This window comes from Sebastes umbrosus, chromosome 14 (assembly GCF_015220745.1).
Source record: "Sebastes umbrosus isolate fSebUmb1 chromosome 14, fSebUmb1.pri, whole genome shotgun sequence".
Classification (NCBI taxonomy): domain Eukaryota; kingdom Metazoa; phylum Chordata; class Actinopteri; order Perciformes; family Sebastidae; genus Sebastes; species Sebastes umbrosus.
Window position 1 is genome coordinate 24,281,893 of NC_051282.1, and position 21,317 is coordinate 24,303,209.

At 42.9% G+C, this 21,317-nt stretch overlaps 2 protein-coding genes across 6 annotated transcripts in view; one reads left to right on the forward strand and one right to left on the reverse strand.

Moving 5' to 3' along the window:
* Positions 1-21,317, reverse strand: part of LOC119501663 (adhesion G protein-coupled receptor E2-like) — a 213,824-nt gene that overhangs the window by 190,712 nt on the left and 1,795 nt on the right. For 2 of the 4 annotated variants that reach the window (XM_037792191.1, XM_037792192.1), the window contains exon 2: positions 20,861-20,951. The gene's annotated coding sequence lies outside the window, so the exon portion shown is untranslated. Of the gene's footprint in view, positions 1-20,860; positions 21,071-21,317 lie in introns of all 4 variants that reach the window. The other 2 variants (XM_037792189.1, XM_037792190.1) reach the window with 1 other exon arrangement.
* adgrl1a (adhesion G protein-coupled receptor L1a) overlaps positions 1-21,317 on the forward strand; it is a 121,598-nt gene that overhangs the window by 93,434 nt on the left and 6,847 nt on the right. For both annotated transcript variants that reach the window (XM_037792187.1, XM_037792186.1), the window contains exons 8-23: positions 156-452; positions 2,632-2,735; positions 4,321-4,506; positions 4,684-4,722; positions 7,384-7,564; positions 7,794-7,916; positions 9,251-9,459; positions 9,549-9,722; positions 10,320-10,529; positions 11,820-12,040; positions 12,309-12,375; positions 12,558-12,649; positions 12,776-12,944; positions 13,608-13,763; positions 15,388-15,484; positions 19,482-19,604. In XM_037792187.1, the coding sequence (XP_037648115.1) occupies positions 156-452; positions 2,632-2,735; positions 4,321-4,506; positions 4,684-4,722; positions 7,384-7,564; positions 7,794-7,916; positions 9,251-9,459; positions 9,549-9,722; positions 10,320-10,529; positions 11,820-12,040; positions 12,309-12,375; positions 12,558-12,649; positions 12,776-12,944; positions 13,608-13,763; positions 15,388-15,484; positions 19,482-19,604 (2,448 nt within the window). The remainder of the gene's footprint in view (positions 1-155; positions 453-2,631; positions 2,736-4,320; positions 4,507-4,683; positions 4,723-7,383; positions 7,565-7,793; positions 7,917-9,250; positions 9,460-9,548; positions 9,723-10,319; positions 10,530-11,819; positions 12,041-12,308; positions 12,376-12,557; positions 12,650-12,775; positions 12,945-13,607; positions 13,764-15,387; positions 15,485-19,481; positions 19,605-21,317) is intronic.

Here is a 21,317-nt window from a genome sequence, read left to right on the forward strand (position 1 = left end):
CTGAGAGACATCTTAAATTCACATGCATGTGTCCTTCACTCTCTTGATCTTGTTCTGCTTTTGCTGCTCTCTAACAAATCCCTTACATCCTTTTATACAGCTCTAAATGTCTCCACCTCTTCTGTTCTCTCTGTATTACTGCTTGTTTACCTCAGGCCCTCTGACCACCACTCAATTGACCACCACCCCGGCAGTTAGGCCCTTCACGTCCAGCGCCAGCCCCTCTACCGCCCGTCCTGTGGCCCCCACCTCGCGCCCAATCGGCTCCATCAACAAGCAACCTGATCTTCGCCCAATCACAGCTACTGTGCCCGTCACCCGCCGGCCATCCCGCCCCTCTCCTGAAGGCCCGGAGGCCCCTGTCTGTGAGGCCAAGATGGTCCGCGGTGTCCCGTGGCCCGCCACGCAGCGAGGAGAAACAGTGGACCGCCCATGTCCCAAAGGATCTCTAGGTGAGGACATCTGCATGTGTGTATTTTTTTCCACTCCATGAAACAAACATTTCCAGCATGCATTTCATGTTAAAGTGGAATGTTAGGTGTGGGGGGAAAAGAATCGATTCATCTACGTATTGTCTATGAGGAGGTGGATGGAAGTTACCGCTTTTATTGTTGTAGTCAGAGTAATGTGACGTCATATCCGTTCCGTATCCGTCAAAAGCAAAACAATCCAACGTGGTAAACACTACACATACAGTACCAGGAAAAGCAGAGCTAGACATCCCGGCTAAAGCTTCATGCTAACTCTGTCATGGACAGGAAACGATATCGTATTGCGGTAACGTGAGGTCAAACCAGCTGTCACTCTCTTCTCCGTGGTCAAATCAGCCGACGCAACAACTGTAGAACACCCATATACTGACATTTATGTTAAATGCATTCAAACGGCCACGATGGAGCTGACCATGGATGTATAAAGAGAACGGAGCTGACGGGAGAGCTAACAGACGGACTTGGCGATGTTAGCGGAATATACACGTGCGACTACGTCCGGTTTTCAAAATAAGGTGCTAACAAAGGGAACTGTATATACAACATACATCTATGGAAATAAGATTGATTGGATTATATTCACCAGAATTACAAAACATTACATGTCCCTTAAATTAAAAAGAAATTACCACTAATTTGTGAGGGAAATGTTGCTGAAAAATATTTTATAAATAATGCCTGACAAAGACTGATATATTTGACTTCAGGACATCTCTGACTGGTGAAAATCAAACATTCTTACTGTATTAATTTAGATATTTTCCAAAGTAAAAGTCCATAGAAGTGTATGATTCAACTTTATTATACAGTTAACAAAAATCGCAATAAATCGTAATATCAAATTGCAATACTTAAAAATCGTAATACATATAGAACCCAAGGCACCCAAGTATCCTGATAGTATCTATCGGGAGATAGGTGCATCGTCCCAGCACTAATGTTTGTGCGTGCAATATCTGAGCATGTGCCCAAGTGATCAGCATGTTTGTGCTCTCGCACCTGTTTTTTTTTCCGCTGTTGTCCTCTCCCGTCCCTGCGTCGATGCCACCAGCAGGCACAGTCCCCGAGGACTCACAGATGAAAGCCCGTCCTCCACATATGAAAAGGCTCATCTCCCACAGAAACAGAGCTGATTGAAAGTGGCGAATAATAAAATGAAAGGCTAGACAACACAGGCTTCACCTCCCCTTCATGCTAGTTTCTATACCTCTAAACATGCAGCAATCAAAACGACATCCCCCCCTCCGCCTCTCGCTGTTTCTGTATGTTCTCCCTGTGAACGGCAGTAACATTAAATTAGCAGCTGGCTTAATTGCCGCGTCTTGGCAGAGCCCTCAAACCCAATCTGTGGTCGATGGAGGAGAGTATAGAGAAAAGTGAGAGCGAGAGAGAGAAGAAAGGGGTATGAAATGCAACGCCACATCTGCTCTGATCCCTCTACTACTGTGAAGCGTTGCTGCATTGTCTCTGTCATCTCTGCCCTTCTATCTCTCTCTCTCTGTGGTCTCTCTTCTCCTCTTTTCCCTGCCTCGTCTTTGTGACTTGACGTTGGTTATTTGTGTTAGCAGCAGCGTATAGACCCTTCTCCGGTTTTATCCCCGCGTGTTGTCCTTTCTCTGAACCCGCGTAACTGGAAAAACCTAGCTGGAAACGAGGGTTAGTGGAAGGTGCTTCCCTTCAGGTGTTTTTTATTTGACAGTGAGGTATCATACCTTAATGTCTTTGGTGTGTGTGTGTGTGTGTGTGTGTGTGTGTGTGTGTGTGTGTGTGTGTTCGCACAGTAAATGTCTGCAAGTATTCCTTTTAAACCGCTCCTTTTAGAGCATGAAAGCCTTTTCCACCCCTTGCCGTCTTCTCCCTCTCTTTCTCTTCCCTCACGTTCTCCCATTATTGAACCTTTTCCACTTCTGACCCATTTTTACTCTACCTCCTCCCTCCTCCTTTCCTCTCATCTTCAAACACTTTGAGTATTACATTTTTAAAATTCATTTCATTCCGTTTTTCTTGGGTGGAAAAAAAAAAGAATCACACTTTTTTTTGGTGCTCATCCCTCTCCTCCACACTTTCCTCTTTAATTGCAGACACCCTAACGCTTATTATCTCTCCATTACTTCCCCCCCCTCCTTCTGCCCGTCTCCAGGCATCGCTTCGTTCCAGTGCTTGGAGGAGCAGGTCATGTGGAACCCGCGGGGTCCTGACCTGAGTAACTGCACCTCCCCGTGGGTCAACCAGGTGGCCCAGAAGGTGAGACCTGGAGCCGTACCCCCTGGCCGTGGGTCCGTCCCCGTCCTCCGCCCCACCGCCACAGCCGTCCTCCCCGTCCACCTCCACACACACATTAACATATCTCCAAGGCTGGCCTGATTAAAATACAGACTCATTTCAACTGGCCCTTCATTACAAGGCATCTGCTCTTGATACTTAATTAACTCTCTTTTTTCAGTAATATACTTTAATCACAGCTAGGTTGAATTATTTTTTTTAAATCAGGCTTAAGGCCTAACAGCTTGCACTGCCACTTCAATTTCTCCATCATAGTCTTATATAATGCAGTAGCAGTGATTGTCCACATTTTTTATCCGTTCAAAATGAACCTTAGATTTGTCAAGTATTTAATACTCTTATCAACATGGGAGTGGGCAAATATGCTTGCTTTATGTAAATGTATGTATATATTTATTATTGGAAATCAATTAATAACACATAACAATGTCAAATATTGTCAAGAAACCCTCACAGGTACTGCATTTAGCATAAAATAAATATGCTCAAATCATAACATGGCAAACTCTGAGAAATACAGAGTGAAAACTGTATCTTATTAGATAAAACAGATGTTGACAAACTGCATAATTTACAGTTGAAAGAGGATAATAAATCGCAATATATCTTATTGCAATACGCTGCACAATGATTTAAATTGCCAAATTGTGTTACATTCTTACACACTGTAGTCATCTGCTCAATCCCGATTTGGACAGTAATCAGATTTCAGTCCATATAAATGTGAATTAAAAGCAAGCTGGTTAACACAGCTACATTTCTGCAGGAGAAAACCCTGATTATTTAGCCATGCCTACTCTGGCCTTGATCGGCTTTCTTAAAGGTTTCTTAAGTGTGTTCGTGTGCCCGGAAGGGAAAGCAGCATCACAGTGAAAAGTAACATGGTTGGAAGAATCCATTATATCTTCTCCTTTTGGCAAAAATCAATTGCAATCGCAAAGTGGTGGCTAAGGGTGTGATTTGCAAGTGAAACAGCACTAGGGAGCATAAAAAGTTCACGATGTGTTCTACAAGGCCCATTTTTGTTTACAATGATGCAAGAGGGGATAATAATAAAGATCCTTTTTTTAGAGGGGGTCTGGGGAAATGTGATTGCAGAACAAACAGTGAGGTTTTTGTTAGTGTTGAGACTCAAAACATGTGGTTTCTGGTAATGTTAGTGTGCATGTAAACATTTAAAGAGGTCCTATTTTGCTTTTGTGCTTTTTCCCTTTCATTTAGTGTGTTATAGTTTTTTATGCATGTAAAAGGTCTGCAAAGTTACAAAGCTTAAAGTTCAGAAGGGAGTTACTCTCCCGCACAGAAACGCTTCTTCTGAACTGACTGAAACGCCTTGCTTGAGGTCCCGAATTTTCTTCTGTAACATGGTGATGTCACCAAGTAACACAATTGCATAAGAGCCTTTGTCCACTAACCACGTCCCAAGCACATTGGATAGAAAAAAAAGGCTGGTGTTTTCCATGTGTTTTTAGAAGCGGCATGTGTACGGCCCCTCATACTATCACTGTATGCAAACATGTATGCGTTCGCGTGTGTTCATGTGCAGATAAAGAGCGGCGAGAATGCGGCCAACATAGCTGGAGAGCTGGTGAACCACACCCGGGGTCGGATCCAAGCCGGAGACGTCAGCTCGTCCGTGCGACTCATCGAGCAACTGCTGGACATACTGGACGCCCAGCTTCAAGCTCTGAGGCCCGGAAACAAGGAGTCAGCTGCACGAAACTACAACAAGGTAGAAGAAAAACACACACACCCACGCCTATATTTAATTCAAGCATTAGAAAAGGGTGCTGAGGTTAATGCGAATTTACCCCCCTAGTGCACATGCAAGGACGAGTGAGTTTTTAATTTACGGGGTTTTTTTTTTTGTTTAGCTGTTTAATTCCATGCTTTGTTTTCTCCCTTCCAGCTCCAGAAGCGAGAGCGGACCTGTCGGGCCTACATCCAGGTAGCTTTTCTTTTTTATCTGCCTGCTTTGCATGCCTGTGGAGTAGGTCTGCTCTGCGACTTAGAATAACTGGGGGAAGATAAATCCTTGAGAAGACTAGGTTTGTGGATGAGATTCCTTTGGCTCAGTGCTCTGTATTATGATTTATATTGCCTTTGGAATCATCACTTATAGGATTTCTGCTTTTTTTTCTTTCAAAGAGCAGCGTGAGTAAGTTTTGATATAACTCCTGGCAGACGTTGGTGCAGTATTTCCCAGAGCAGTGAAAGCTGATTTTCAATTGTTGCACATATGTTTGATATACGGCTTCAGCTAATGTGAAAGTCATCTGTCTTTGACATAATCTTAGCTTTGTTGGACTGTGATTGAGCCTAAGTGTATAATATTGGCCTTTGCCTCATTGCATTGCACAATAAGGCACAATATCTGTGGCTCGGAGAAAATGTAATTTGACGATAGCGCCGTGTGAAAGGCAACAGTTTGTGTTACTACACCCTTCTGTTCTTTTCCAATATTTGTGCAATATCTCTGGTTCTGAGAAAGCAGTAATCTAATATCATGAAAAGGCCTTGTGTATGCTTCTCTGTAATGATGAAATGCGGCGCTCTGCAGCACACAGGCTTTTGTGTATCTTGACCTGTCTGCAGCATAACTGTAATATGACACCACATCTTCTGATCTCTGTCGGTGCAAGGATGAATTTAAGGGCTGCCGTGTAGCATGTAACGGTTATTTCTTCTCACTCACTGCAAGTTAGCTCAGCAGCGTTCAGAGGATAAACCAAAATCACCCTCCGTCTTCTTCTTTTAGTGGCGGACAGAGTGCATTCTGATGCCGAATTCATTTCTTTAACAGCAACGCTCTTTATTCCACGCAGCAGTCAATCCTTCATTTTGAGAGGCCTGAGCAAGAGAATTACATGATTCATCAAGCAGGCTACTCCAATAAATTGGATAGCTGATACAACCATCAAAATTGCCATTAAATGAATTGTAAGTGTGAAATAGAAAGGTAATATGTCTGACATGGCACAGTAATAAATGTAGTGCAGGGGAGTGAGGAGTTTCTAGGAAATTATAGAGGGATCGTAGTGACTTTGTACTTTAAAGTGGACAAGTAATGTGGTTTCATTTAACAATGTCGTACAAAGAAATAATAGTTATCAAGGAACGGGTGATAAACAAATCAATAACTAATTGATAATTGGCTAATTAATAGCTAATTCCTGAAAAATGAGAATAGATTTTTTTCTATATTGTCTAATGATTAATTGCTGCTGTGGAAATCTGTGAATCTGCATTCCAGCCAATTTTTTTATTGAATTGTTCCAGATTTACTTTCCAAATTGTGTAATAGATGGCAAAAAAAATAATAAGTTATCATTACTGCCGGGCCTTGAATGTGATCATTTTAGGGGCAAGGTTACTTGGCCTTTGGTGTTGTAATTTTTTTGAGGGCACAAAGGTCAAATGCCAGGGCAGTAAGGCCATCAAATAAAACAATGATTTTAAGTCCACGGAAATAATGGATTTAACTTAAGAGTTAAAGTAAGTAAGATTTTATTTTTAATACATAATATAACTATCAGTGAAATATATACATTTAAAAAAAAGCTGTTTACTTCATAAAATAATTTATTGGTATTTACAAATGACCAATATTTTTAAGTTGTTTATTGTTATTTACTACTCTGTGTGCTGTAGCCTACAGACAAAGTTAATACCGTTAAAAGTCCAGTTATGAACGACATGGATCAAAGATTTGTGGCTGTGTTTTAGTTGTTAAATATACATTCATTCTCATAATGATTTTGTATCTATATTCACAGTACAGTGCCTGTTAGCAGGAGGAGAACACTTGCATTTCTTCTAGTAATTGAAAGACTACAGAGCATCCCCTCAACCAGTGAAGAAGACACTTGCATCGCGATGCAGCTCCGTCATAAATAGACTACAGCGGAGCAGAGCTGAGAGCTGCTTTCGAGGCTCTGCGGTGCGTGGTGGAATCACAAGCATTGTCTAGAGTGGCCACGATCAGCTCCGGCTGCCCAGCGCTGCTAAACCCGGCGTCAAATTATCGGCATAAATAGTCCAGTTTTTTTAATCCACCACTGGTTATGTGCGCAGCGTTTCACTTGATGTTGCTCAGTAAAGACACTGGTGTCTACAAAACGTATTGACAGGAGAGAGGTAAAGGAGAGAACGGTGAAATCAGCTGGGGCAGTGTGGCCAGACAGAGGGGCCATGGCCGCCAGTGAAATTCCTACAGTAAATAGTTGTGAGGAATGCATCTTTACTTCATGATTACCATTACTAACATTTTTGTGTGCCTCCTCACATAAAGTAGAGCAAATTCCTAGTGAACTGAGAAATAGCTTCTAAAGTTAAATAGGAATGAGCTGTTTGTTCTCAAATGACACAAGGATGAGAGAGAATACTAAAAAGATTTTAAAGATTTAAAAAAAGCATCATTATTCAGAGCATTTACTTAAATATTCACATCATATCTGCAACTACATCTGAGCGATTCATTAATTATCGGTTAGTTCCTGATTCGTTTGTTACTCCTTCCTTGTCAACTACTCAGGATTTTGTGTACCTTGTGTTGTAAAGTGTTCTCAGTAATGGTAATGAATGTTACTACGCCTCCTGCATGCGCCAGGCGGTGGTGCAGACGGTGGACAACTTGCTGCGTCCCGAGGCCCTGGAGTCGTGGCAGGACATGAACAGCACAGAGCAGGCCCACACCGCCACCATGCTACTGGATGTCGTGGAAAAAGGAGCTTTCCTGCTGGCCAACAACATGTACGGGATTCGCTTTACTGACCGAGCGCCCAGCATTGGTAAGGAAACAGCATTGATGGTGTAGGGCTGGGCAATATGACGATATATTAGGGCTGACCCAAATACCAGATTTTGAGTAATATTTGTGGTACGTGGTGGTAATTATGGTAGATGTATGGATGAAATTTACCTCCAGGTTGTTACTCTGATTCTCTTTGGATGTTTTATTTTTTTTGCATATTTGACAGCGCAGAAGTCTTTTTTTACATGCTGTGTTTCTACCATCAGATCTGGAGGTGCACGTTCTAAACACAGAGATGGACCAGCAGGACTTGTCCTTCCCACAGAATTACGCCAGCGACAGCACCATCCAGCTCTCAGCCTCCACTATCAAGCAGTACAGTCGCAACGGTCAGCAGCCCCGTCCTCCACCACAAGGCCTGATAAATGTTACTGTCCTGTGCAGCCCACTCTTGTGTTCCCATTCCATGCAAGCCTAAAACAATCTGCATGCAGTTGACTAAGTTATTGGTTCATAATAATAGGCTAATCAGATTAACAAAAGTGCTGAGACAATTTCTTTTCTTGATGGTTTCTTAACAGCAGTCTTAATAGAATAGCTGGGGAGGCGTGTAGATTACAATCGGCCCCAGTCTGACAGAGCAATCTCAGCACTCCCTCTCTTCTCTCTTCCCCATTCCATTCCCTCGCTCCGTCTCTTCGCCATCTTATCCCCCTCTCTCATCTCTCTCGTTTCTACCCCCCCTACTCTCCTCTGTCATCCCCCTCTTCATCGCTCCCATCCCCCCCCTACCTCCCTCCCTCCCTCCCTCCATACCCTTTTCTGTTTTCTGTCTCCGCTCGGCTCTGCAGTGGGAACGAGATTAGAATGATTGAAACAAACGCACATGAAATATTCATATGGAATAATAAGAGATCTGTGAATGCTTGAGGGATGAATGTTCCATTGCCCTCCACATTAAATCTCGCTCTCTTCCACCAGTCAAAATGAAACGGTCCTTACCATCATTCTAACCTTCACTAACTCTCTCTCTCTGTCTCCCTTTCGCTCACCCTGTCACTCCCCGCTCTCTATCTCTGTCACTCTCGCTGCCATTACCATATTATGCCCCCATTTCTGTATTTGGTCTTTCCTCCCCCCCCCTTCCTCTTATTCCTCCTCCTCCTCCTCCCCCTCCTCTTCTTCCTCCTCCTCCTCCTCCTCCCACCTTTATCGTTCTGTCTGCATCTACCTTTATATATTACGTCTCAACCCGTTCTCACTCCCAACTCATGAAAAACCGCCGATAGTTTGTGACGAAACAGGCTTTCAGCTAACTCCAATATAAACCCATGCGCGGCGTTTCCGACAGTTGGAGAAAGTGACGTAGTATTAATAGCGTGAGTCCGTTCAGGGTGGGCAGGAGGGGTGGTGGATTGGTCAAACAAACACAAGACTTTCAACCAGGAGACCGGTGTTTGTGTCTCGTGTGAAACTAAAAGTAACGTTGAGTTATTTTGCCACATTGGTTGTGTTGCCTAAACCTAACTTCCTGTGAAAAAAGGAAGTTTATTTTGAAAGGACACTATGCATGTAACGAGCGTGTATTGGCAGCGTCGTCTCCGATGCTGAGGGGCACTGACCAAGCGGCGGTATTTGACGAGTTGGGAGTGAGGATCCCTTTTTATTTTCACATTCTCTCTCTTTCATTTATCTTTTTGTGTTTCTCTCCCTCCATGTGCAGGACAAGTCAAGGTGGTGTTCATTCTATATAAAAACTTGGGCTCCTTCCTGTCCACTGAGAACGCCACTGTGAAGATGGAGGCGGACGGGCCGGGCCACGATAAGCGGCTCCTGGCGGTCAACTCCCATGTAATCGCTGCCTCCATCAACAAAGAGTCCAGCAGAGTGTTTCTCATTGAGCCGGTGGTCTTCACACTCAAACACCTACAGGTGGCCTAATTCAGCCGTTATCATGCTTAATTTATATTCTGACACACCAATCGCCATTCTCCATCATCCCTCTCTCTCTCTTCCCACAGCTGGAGAATTATTACACTCCAAATTGCTCCTTCTGGAACTACTCGGAGCGCTCCATGACGGGCCAGTGGTCGTCCCAGGGCTGCAAGCTGCTGGACACCAACAGCACGCACACCACCTGCTCCTGCAGCCACCTCACCAACTTCGCCGTGCTCATGGCTCACAACGAGCCCGATGTGAGTCAACAAGGGCGTGGCAGACGCGCGGTTAAAATGGAAGCCGAGTAATTTATGCCGACGTTCATTCGTGCGAGCATTAAGCGTTCGCTCGCTCTCAGTCACACACCCTCACACACTTGCACATTAATGTACCCTCTCAAGGCTGACAAGCTCTTTGTTTTGAATTTTCTATTTTCCTCCTTTCACTCCGACATTCGGGGAGGCACATGCTTACAAATTCATGTCCTGCTACTTCTAGCTGACATTCACATGAATTTGAATGTCATGTATTTTTTTTCAGGACGTCTCGTCTCTTGTCTCTACACTTTAGCTCCTTGCATATATTTACAAATATTAAATAAAGCAATTTTGCTCTCTTTCTCTCCCCCTCCCCCCTGTCCTGTCTATCTATCCCCCTATTGTTTCTTCCCTCCACTGTCCTCCCATCCATCTCTGTACTCCTCATCTCCCATTCCACTGTCTTCTCCTATATTTTCCCCTCTTTATTTGTCTGATTCTGCTGCGTATCTGTGTCCCTCTGTTTTTATCCCATTCCCCTCCACTCTCTCAACCCCCTCCCCCATCTTTGTTTACCCGACACGACCCGGACCTCAGTACCAGGGGCGAATGCATGAACTGATCCTGTTTGTGATCACCTGGGTGGGCATTGTCATCTCCCTAGTGTGTCTAGCCATCTGCATCTCCACTTTCTGCTTCCTGCGGGGCCTGCAGACCGACCGCAACACCATCCACAAGAATCTCTGCATCAATCTCTTCATCGCCGAGCTGCTCTTCCTCATCGGCATCGACAAGACAGAATACCATGTGAGTTCGTAGCCATATGTTGGCCTGATACCTGCCAAGGATGTTGGGGTCTCACTTAGGGATGTCACGAGAACCGATACTTCAGTACCAATTTGAAAATTCTGAAAATGTGATGGTAATCGTTTTTCTACAGTGCCGCAGATACTGTCAGGGCTTAAGACTAAAGGCCATTACACATCGGGGGCGTGACGAATATACAACAGGAAAATAGGAAATACTTGCCTGCAAATATTATATGTCTAGGGCTTTTATTGTGAAAGTTAAGAACGGAAGGAGCAGATTTGGTCTGCGCTGCCTATGTCAAGGTTGAAAGGAGTAATAAAGTTTGCCGTCCTAGTTTGGACTACGGAGCCTCTGCGTTGTTGTTTTATACTCAACCCGTTCTACACAACATGATTGGTTGATGCCTTTATTCGCAGTGCGAAAGCTCAGAAAATCAACCTTGTTCCGGAAAAAATTAAGTCACTTTTTTGCCGCGTAATATTCCCTTTATGTGTGATTTAAGTACTCATGACAAAAACAACAGTTCTAAAAAATATATTGGGCGATATATATAATATAGCGCGGAAAAAACGCCGCCGATGTGTAGCAGCCTTAACGGCGTCCCAGGGACAATAAAAAATGTGTTTGGGACACAGTAAACTCACTATCGACGCATCCAGGGGCTGCTAACAGCTAACGTTAACTAGCTCTCATCATGCTGAATTCAACATGGGAGGTACCATTGTTTAACATTATGATGCATTCAGGCTCTATTTGTATTATTTTTTTTTTGTTATTACTGTTGTCTTTTTTGTTTCTGATGTCTTTGCTCTGTGTGATGTAACTTCTTATGAAAAGCAATAAAAAGTTAATTACAAAAAAAAGAACTGCATTACATCCCCTCCTTTTAAACTCTGTTGGCACGCCTGGATCTCTTATGAAAGGGAATCACGACATCAGGTTGTACTTTTCCAACTTGAAAATGACAAGAGAGTGACAGCATGACGCAAGTGACAACTTTTCATAATGTTAATAGTGACTGTGAAACTAAAATTGAGGCAGTGTCTCATTACGTTACTCTATAAAACTAATGAATTATCACTCAATAATGTGCACAGAGCCAATCACCCAGGGGGCAGCTTTTCATTTTTTCCTCTGTGAATGTCCAAAACTACTTCCTGATAGTGACTCTGTTCTGTCCTCTTTTTCAGTCAGTTATATGCCCTGATCTTAACTGTCCTTTATTTTAATATTTTCTTTCCTCTCTTCTTCTCCTCTCTCTACTCTCTCCTTTACTGCTGTCCTCAGATTGCCTGTCCCATCTTTGCTGGCCTTCTGCATTTCTTCTTCTTGGCTGCCTTCTCCTGGATGTGTCTGGAGGGTGTGCAACTCTATCTCATGCTGGTGGAGGTCTTTGAGAGCGAGTACTCCCGCAAAAAGTACTACTATCTGTGCGGTTACTGCTTCCCCGCACTGGTGGTGGGCATCTCGGCGGCCGTAGACTACAGGAGCTATGGGACCAAGAAAGCGTACGTGTGAAGACGGGTCTTTTGCACCTGCAGATTGAGAAGTAGGATTATGCTATTCCCCCAGCTGGAAATGTAATATGCAGTGCTGTGTGAACGGCTCTTGCACCTCCCCGCGGACTGGCTTTTCTGAACACACTTAGCCAAAGCCTGATGATTAGCCTTCATAAGATAATCCGCTGAGACAGGGAAACAGTGTGTGCATGCCTGTGTGTGTGTGCGTGTCTGAGTGTGTGTGTGTAACTCTCTCTTCTCCTTTGTGCCACTCCAGATGCTGGCTGCGAGTGGATAACTACTTCATCTGGAGCTTCATTGGACCCGTTTCATTCGTTATTATGGTATTAGCTTTACTGTCAGACAGTATTACTCCCCTCTCTATTTCGATATCACCCCGTCGAACTAAAAGTGTTTCACCATGCTTGCTTTATGAGGTTATTAACGGAGCAAATTCAGTATTTTTGGTGCAGACTGTAAAGTTCACAACACATCTATTTGATTCTTTCTATCTTTTGTACCCTAGCTCAACCTCATTTTTCTCATGATCACTTTACACAAAATGATCCGCAACTCCTCAGCACTCAAACCTGACTCCAGCCGCCTGGATAACATTAAGTGAGTTCAAATCATTCAATGGGAGTCACTTGTGATAAATAAACCACACCGTCAGATTGGATTTCCAAATTGATTCGGTTTCTCCGTGTCATTATTTGTTAACGTTTCCTTGTCCGCTTCTGTCAGATCATGGGCTCTGGGGGCCATCGCTCTGCTCTTCCTGCTGGGGATGACGTGGGCCTTTGGCCTCCTCTTTATCAATGAGAACACGGTCATCATGGCCTACCTCTTCACCACCTTCAACGCCTTCCAGGGCATGTTCATCTTCATCTTCCACTGCGCTCTGCAGAAGAAGGTAACTGTACGAGACTAGTCTTTGAAGATTTGCTATGGGGCTGTTAAAATTGGCCAAAAATTACGTTTGAATATAATTCTAATAAAACCAAAGGCTGTCAAAGTTAACATGATAATAACATTATTAATAACAATAATTTCTTTAATGCATTAATGCAACTTGAGATTTTTAAGCTGTAGCGGGCTCAGTTTTAAAGCTAGAGTGAAGATACTGGCATCATATGAAACTAGAAAAACCTAAAGAATCCATTGGTACCAACCATGGCATACTAGCTTGTCACGAAGGAGGATAAATAATGCTCCAAACCTACGCTACATTTTGGCGAGAAAAAAATGGCAAGGCCATTTTCAAAGGGATCCCTTGACCTCTAACCTCAAGATATGTGGATGAAAATGGGTTCTAAATTAATTTAGAATATTTGTCGAAAGCCCGAACTTGTTTGTTTTTATGGATGTAATTCTGAATAAGCAGTGTAAATGTTGTGGAGATGGATGGATGTGCCTCTCTGATTAATATTCCGCATACATGTTCAGAGTGATTGCATTTCGCTGTTGCCGTGTGTTAAAAGCCTCTGTTGCTCCACAGGCTATTGAAACTAAGTGTTTGTGTTTATGAGTGGCTTTAAAACCTGCCCGCTGTGCCGGTGGTGTTATTTCTTTACAGGTCCATAAGGAGTACAGTAAGTGTCTGCGTCACTCCTACTGCTGCAGCCGCACCTCCACCACCAGCTCCCACGGCTCCCTGAAGAACTCGGGCCTGCGTGCCAACAACCGCTACTACAGCGGCAGCCAAGCTCGCCACGCAGCGGCCCACCGACAGGTGCGGGCAGGACAGACCCACACAAACACAAAGCAGCACACACATAACGCAGGCGTGCTTCATCTTCACACATCAACCAGACCACTGTTGAGCTTTAAAATTGTATTTTTCTTTGAACAAATGAAAAGTAAATCTGCCTGTGCGGCAAGATGATTTCAGTGGAAATTGGCTTGTTTCGGTGGAATGAAACGAAAAATCAATTTTCTCGAATCAAAAGACTCTCTTGATACTATCTGACTTTTTTTAGAACACTGTCAAAAAGGGTGTAAAAGCCAAATAAATAGCTTTGGAAACAAGGGACATTTCCTCACCCTGCTGATGTATTTTCTGCCTTGTTTAAAAGGTCCGTTATGTAAGATACTAGAGAACAAAATGAGAGCACCTGATCAACAGCAATGACTCACCGATTACTTTGTGAAGCACTCGAATTTACTTACTTACTTAACTTTCAGCCCACAGTCACGTTGTTGAGATGTGCAGCAAGTGATACGCCGGTATTACAACACATTTCGTTCTTGGTGACAGAGCAGTGTTAGAGTATGTCACATCATTACAATATATGGAGCAGCCCGTTCGCACAAAAAGGCGTATAAATGCACGATAATGTGCAAGGCGTTTAGCAATAAGTACGCCTTTCTTGATTTCTTGTATTGACTGCAATGTAAATTCATCCGTGTATAAATGTTACCGTAAGAATTAGTGACGTAGTATAAAAAGCGAGAAAGACCACTTACTGTGGGCAGGTAGATGGGCCCAAGAAACACCAGACTTTTAACCAGGAGACCTGTGTTCGAGACTGTTGTTGACCGCTGTTTTGTAAGTTATGTTACTGACGTTTGTGACAAACGTAAACGTTTTTATTGACATTTTTGGCGTGTTTTAGTTAGTTTACGTATTTATTTTAAGCCCAACCATGACGTTTTTCCTTACCCTAACTAAGTGGTTTTCTTGCCAGAACCTAACTTGACAAATGACACGCAAAAAAGCAGCATACAAATAACACGTGAAAAGGCTAAAAGTGCGTACTCGTGACACGCAGAATGTCAGTGAAATGTCATGGTATTTATACGCCTTCCCGTGAGACCGGGGTTGTATGACGTGTTCATTGTTCTAATCAGCCGGCGTGCTCACCTGTTGTGAAGTTTTTACTTTTATGTTCCCATCCACTACTGTGCTTACCCTGTGAGTACATGACTCATTAATAAAGATATCCTTTGATATACTATATATAGACACAGGCTCAATAGAAGACATACTGTGCACACTGGCACAGACACAAACTGTACACACCCATTGACAGTTAAGTCCTCACAATCAACAAACAAGCTTTCCCACGATGTAATAAGACACTTCCAAATAACAATGGTATCAGCTACCGCAATCATGTCTTACACATCTCCAGTTTATTAGCCGCCCTCGTGATGACATGACATAGCTGCCTCTTTACCCGACGCCTCGATCTCTTTGTCTGCCGTGTTTGCCTATTGTTCTTTGCGGATTAGAGCGAGCCCCACCGTTTTGATTACAGCAGCCCCACTGAGTTACAAAGTCTACCCGTCGCGCTTCTATATTTAACTTGTTTGTCTGTTTGCTGCCACTCACTGAGCTCTGCTCCTTCTTCCAGAGTCGAATCCGCAGGATGTGGAACGACACGGTTCGAAAGCAGACGGAATCTTCTTTCATGGCGGGGGATATCAATAGCACCCCGACACTCAACCGCGGTGAGACCTCCCTCCATCACCGCTCTGCTTCCCCTACGCTAAGTCATGCACGCTTAAATGCACACAAACACATGGATTGTAGCATATAGGCTTACACAACTGAACAAAAAGTAAATAAAGCATGGGAATAGAGTGGACAAGGCGTAGCGCTGTTATTCAGTGTTAAATGTGCTCATTTGGCAGTGTGATGAAATATATGTTCCCATGTCTGGTGTATTGAGGCTAACTAAGGATTCAGATCCAGCGGCCAGTGGGCCAGCCAGCAAATACCAGCAGTAATTGCTTAAATTGAATAACATATGGTTGAAGACTGGTTGGTGGGTTTCAGTTTGCAGTGCAGTGGTCAGTGAAAGCACTTACAGTATGTGGAGCTCAAACGCTCTGTTATGTGAGTATGTGTGTGGGTGGGTCGCAGTAAACTCCTGTTACTGTAATTAAGCAGATTAAAGTGTATTTCAATTTTTTTATTCAAAGTGAATAATACTAATTTAACTTAAAGAGGTCACATCACATACTGTATATCATTTTATTTGCTATCTTTTTATTGTTTATTTTTGCAGGGATAGCGCACAATTAAAACTAAATGCACCAGTTAGCTAGATTTGCATCTGTTGTCCCTGCACAGGTAGACAAAACCACAACCACATGATAATAAATACACCAGTGTTCATTTTGTTAATGAAAACTGTGACGAAATGTGTTCGTCAACGACCTTTTTTTCCATGACTAAGACGAGACAATGACGAGACTTGTCTTAGTCCTCAATGCTGACAACTGTGCAACTGTAAATGCATAAAGTTGGCGGTTTGCGGGTCAGGTTCGGGTGGTTGAGTAACGCATATTTTTACACGTTGGGTGAGCGGCTTGGCTCTCATAACGCACCGGCGGGTGCGTCATCATTAATAAGCGCAGTCAGGAGGAACATTTTGAGTTGTCGTCGACTAAAACTATGAGGGTTAAAAATGACTAAAATATGACTAAAACTAATAAGCATTTTCGTCTTAATACTAAGACTAAATCTAAAATGGCTGCCAATATTAACACTGAAATACACTACATAAAATTAGACAATGCATAAAAGTCCATCAGTGTGAGATAATAAAAAGAATAGGCGTGATAAATACAATAAATACTGTACGAGGCAATCAGTGGTGGTGACACGTTTGTGCTGCCAAAGCTTTTAAACACCGCAAAGCTTCCTGAGTCTCTAATGTTTGTGGGTATGAAATTCCACTTCCCCACTACTTTAACTGAGAGAGCAGATTTAACAAAGGCTGTCTTTGTTGTATCACAGAGAATAATTCTTTTCCAACTCTCTGTAACCACCAGAAATGGTTTAGAGGCCAGTTGCAGCGAAATAGTTCATCATCGAAGATGAGTCATCCGTCTTTGCTTTATTTGTTCTTTTTGTTTTGTGATTTCCAGTTTTTCAATTAAATAAAAAAAAAAAAAAGTTATTTGAACAAGGATCGAGCCAAATAATCAATATCACGATGTATTGTGTCATTACCAAACTGGACATATTTTCTTTTTCTTACCAATATAGGTTTGATTCCTGCTTTGTAAAAATATGTTTTTTTTTATTATTTTCCACATAAGATACACAGAAGTATTGATGTGTCAATATATTAGGGAAACTTACACTCATACGATTTTGTCAACTAATGTGGTGTTTCTCAAAGTGGGGTCCCCAGCAACTATAAATGACAGAATGTATGATTATGTTGGTCATAGGTTTCATACATTTTCTGTAATAAAACATCCAATAGCAAAAATGATGGGGATGATTGGGAACCTCGGACAAAATCTTATCAAATGGGGGTCTGTTGTCTAATTCATGTCAGTTTAGGGGTAATGAAAAAGTTTGGGAACCACTAGACTAATTGATTAGTTGATTTAACCGTTTAATTCAGAATCACACAAAAACACCACTTTAAATCTTGTGTTTACCAGAGATGTGCTCATAAGTTTCTTGGAAATAAGTCATTCAGCACGAAAAAAAAAGCATAAAAAATGACTAATCGAGTGAAGAAATCTTAGTCTGCTAAGACCAAAACGACCGATTAGTCGACTAATCAACTAAAAGAGGGGCAGCCCTAGTAAATAGGTCATAGAATTGCATGTGTTGTCATACCATCATTATAGAAAAATATTGTAATAGCTGCGATATAACCTGAGATTGCCAGCCCTAGTTTGAGCTCTCAGCCTTTTTATAGCATCATGAGATCGATTGCATCCATATCTTCTTTGCCTGTGACGCACGCCGTCCCCTCTGAACTCCACACAGCACATGAATTGCGCACTAGCAATTATTTAAGACATGAAAGAAATGTGTGGAGTCACTGATTGTCTCGACCTCGGCAACTGGTGGCGTCACCGCTGCAGCCATCGGTAACGCAGAGACCATAAAGGTTGTCTCAGATTCTGGATTGGGGGGATGGGTGGGGTAGGTGGAGGTGGAGGGTGTTGATGATGACAACAGAGGCAGTCGCTAAATCAGCCGTCACTCTCTATGCTAATTTCATCCATTTTGTTTTTAATGAACTGATTAGCGTGTGAGCGAACAGGGGGTAATTATTCTAATTGAGGAGAGTGACAGGAGCGAGGCAGGGGGTGAGGAAGAGGGTGCTACGAGTGAGCTGCACGGATGAGAGGTGTGTATGCATGCGAGTGTGAGTCTGTGTGTGTGGTCGGGCGGGTCGGTTTCCGCGGCTTTTTCGTCACGACAGAGCAATCACCAGGGCTGTTGGAGACACACAATGTGGATCATCCTGTGTTGTGCTGTCAAACACAAACAACTGTGCTGTGAAGCCTTTATTTTCTGTGCTTCTGAGAAAAGTTTGTCAGTTGGCAGAGAGTGAAAGACGAAGAGGAGGGAGGGAGGGAGGGAGGGAGAGGAGAGAGAGGCGCTATCATGGAGGAGTAATTAAAGAGGCCAAATCTGGAGAAGAGACACTCAGTCGTTATCCCTGGCATCTCTTTGATTCCTCCACTTCACTTCTTTATGAATCTATCGCTGACAATAATGTGTCCAGAAGACAACACACGCAGCCTCCCATGATTCCCCTTGCCCTACTTTCTCTCCCCCACTTAAAGCTACTTCTTTTTAATTTTCTACAGGATATTCCTATGAGGTACACACAGACAGCTAATCCCGACTAATTTGGTGTTGTTTGTAAAAATCCTGGCACGAGTAACTGAGGAAATGTGTTCGAGTCAAGACAGAGCGAGCCAGAGAAAAGAGGGAGTATGTGTGGCATGCCAGATATATGGACAGTGTAAGAGGAGGGAAAATGACAAATAAATAGCCGTGCGTGAGTGCATATTTTATTTATTTTTTTTAGTATTCCCTGCTCCCTTGCTGTGTGATGAACGGTAGGCGTGAGACCTGAAGGTTGCACTTTGCCTGGGACGACTCTCCGTCATGCTGTCCTATTTTTAATTTCATGGCATTTCTGTTTGAGTTGCCTCCGGCTGCAGCCATACATGGGCATTATACAACATTCTGTGTGCCATTTCTTTGAATTATATTTGTCTTGTAGTGGCATTCACATTGCACTGGGAAATTAACTGTGTTTCAATGGCTGCACCCCTAGACTACATAATGACATGCATTACTGTTCTACCCCATCTGACTACATCGTCAGGAGCCAAAAGGAAGAAAAAAAAAATAATGGCAGCGCTCCAAACAGTACCTTTCCCCTGCAATTGTATTTTTACTCAAAGGTTACAATCAGCAGTCATAAACATCGAGAAGAACACTGTGAAATGCATTACTCCATAAAGCACCGGCATAACAAAAATAACCCCATCTGAATAAACAGTAAATATTTTTATGATTCCAGATGTTATTACTGAGTCTGGAAACGTGAATTTCACAGCGTTACACCTATTGTGGTGCAGTGTTTCTGCTTGTGATTGCTTTGCATACATTTGAGACAAAGATAAGAGCCTATTTATGATTCCGTTTGTTTTTTTAAATGTTTGTATCTCGCAGCGACCATGGGCAACCACCTTTTGACGAACCCGGTGTTACAGACTCGAACTGGTACCTCTCCTTACAACACTCTGCTGGCTGAGAGCTTCACCCCGCCCTCACCAGGCGTCTTCAACTCCACCGGTTAGCTCCTCACAAACACTCATAAATGCTGTCCTTCTGTCCATTACTCTGTCAGTCGTTTTACAGGCACAAACTCATTACTGTATTTGAGTGCATGCACATGTGTGTGTGCAGTGGTGTAGTGGTCGTTGATGAGGTGGGTCTGGTACAAGGTAGATAGGTAGGTTGCCGAGGAGGAAGTGGGTTTACTCTCCTATATATTCCAATGGCTTTTTGGCTGGTATACTGTAAACCGCCAGAAAAAGAGGTAGATAACATGCTGTGAAATTACAGCCTAGGTAGGCAGTGACCTATCAGTGACAATGTTTACATGCACACTAATATTCCTTTATTATTCAGAATAATACAATATTCTGAATTAGATACGGGTCATGTAAACAGCATATTCTGTTTGGATATTCTGAATTAGGTCTTTTTACAAATGGAGTATTTTCTGATTAAGACGTGGGATGTGCCAGTGTCATTCGGATTTTTGGAGCATTCTTTGGACGTGTATACAGCGCATTCGGAATATGCGTTCCATTTGGGGTTTTAGAAACAGTTTATATACATATAGTCAACATTAGCGACTGGCCCTTCTACACCCCACACATACTGAAACCCCACAATGTCATTATCCTGCGTATAGTAAGCATATTCTGCCCTACAGGCACGCAGAGACCAACCCCCTGAACATCAGGTCAACAGGCCCACTGCCCATGCTACGATTACTATTTAGTATGCAAGAAGAAGATTTACTATGTCCCAGAGTATGTCATTTGCAGTATGCCAAAAATACCAGGATGTCCTGCTGCATCATTTTGCAGTATGCAAGCCAGCATGCTTTTCTGGCTATTCTGACCCACAATCCATCCAATGCACAGCAGATATATGACCAAGTGGGTTAAAATTCAAGGCACAATGTTTTGATGAAGTAGTATGTCCCAATTGTATGCGTACTGCATGCAACAGTACATAAAAGTATGTGATTTGGAACACAGCTCTGGTTTCTTCAAGTAAGCCATGTGGCCAGTTTGGCCTGACAGGAAACAGGAAATGAGAGAGAGAGAGAGACCAGTAGAAAACAGCTTATTCACTCCTACAAAAGGCACAAAAGCAAAACCACACACAATGAGAGTCTGGTGATGGCGCACCATCATAAAGAAAAAGGAGAGAGACATCTTGGTGACAGTGCGCCAGTAGAAAACAGCTTATTCACTCAAACAAAATACGTAAAAGCGCACCAGGATAAAGAATAAAAAGGGTTTAGCACTTACTTTATTTGTAGATGAAGTCCATGCGTCTAACCCTCTGGACAAAGATGCCAATGACTTTGTTGTAGAAGTCCTCATGTTAGGTGTTTACCTCCTTTTCAATGGAAATATGAACCAAGGACGAAAGCCTCGATGTTCCACTCTGTCTTTATGCATTTGAAGACTTGAAAAGTTTCTGTGGCCTCTCTGGTACAGTCTCCTGCAGATCATTGTCTGTCAAAAACAGTAATCAAACTGTCATTCCTTTGGACTGATTGTGAACATATAATCCCACCAAATCAGACTTTAATCTAATCGGATCAGATCATTTTGCATATCTGGACAGACTCTTCAGTTTGTTATCATCACAATTTAGCTGATATTTCTTGCAGTTTAACTAGCAAAGCCAAGGAAACCAAACCAAGCTCCTCCAGACGGTCAAACCTGGCTTTCATTATTTACAGTGATGTTGTCCAGAAAA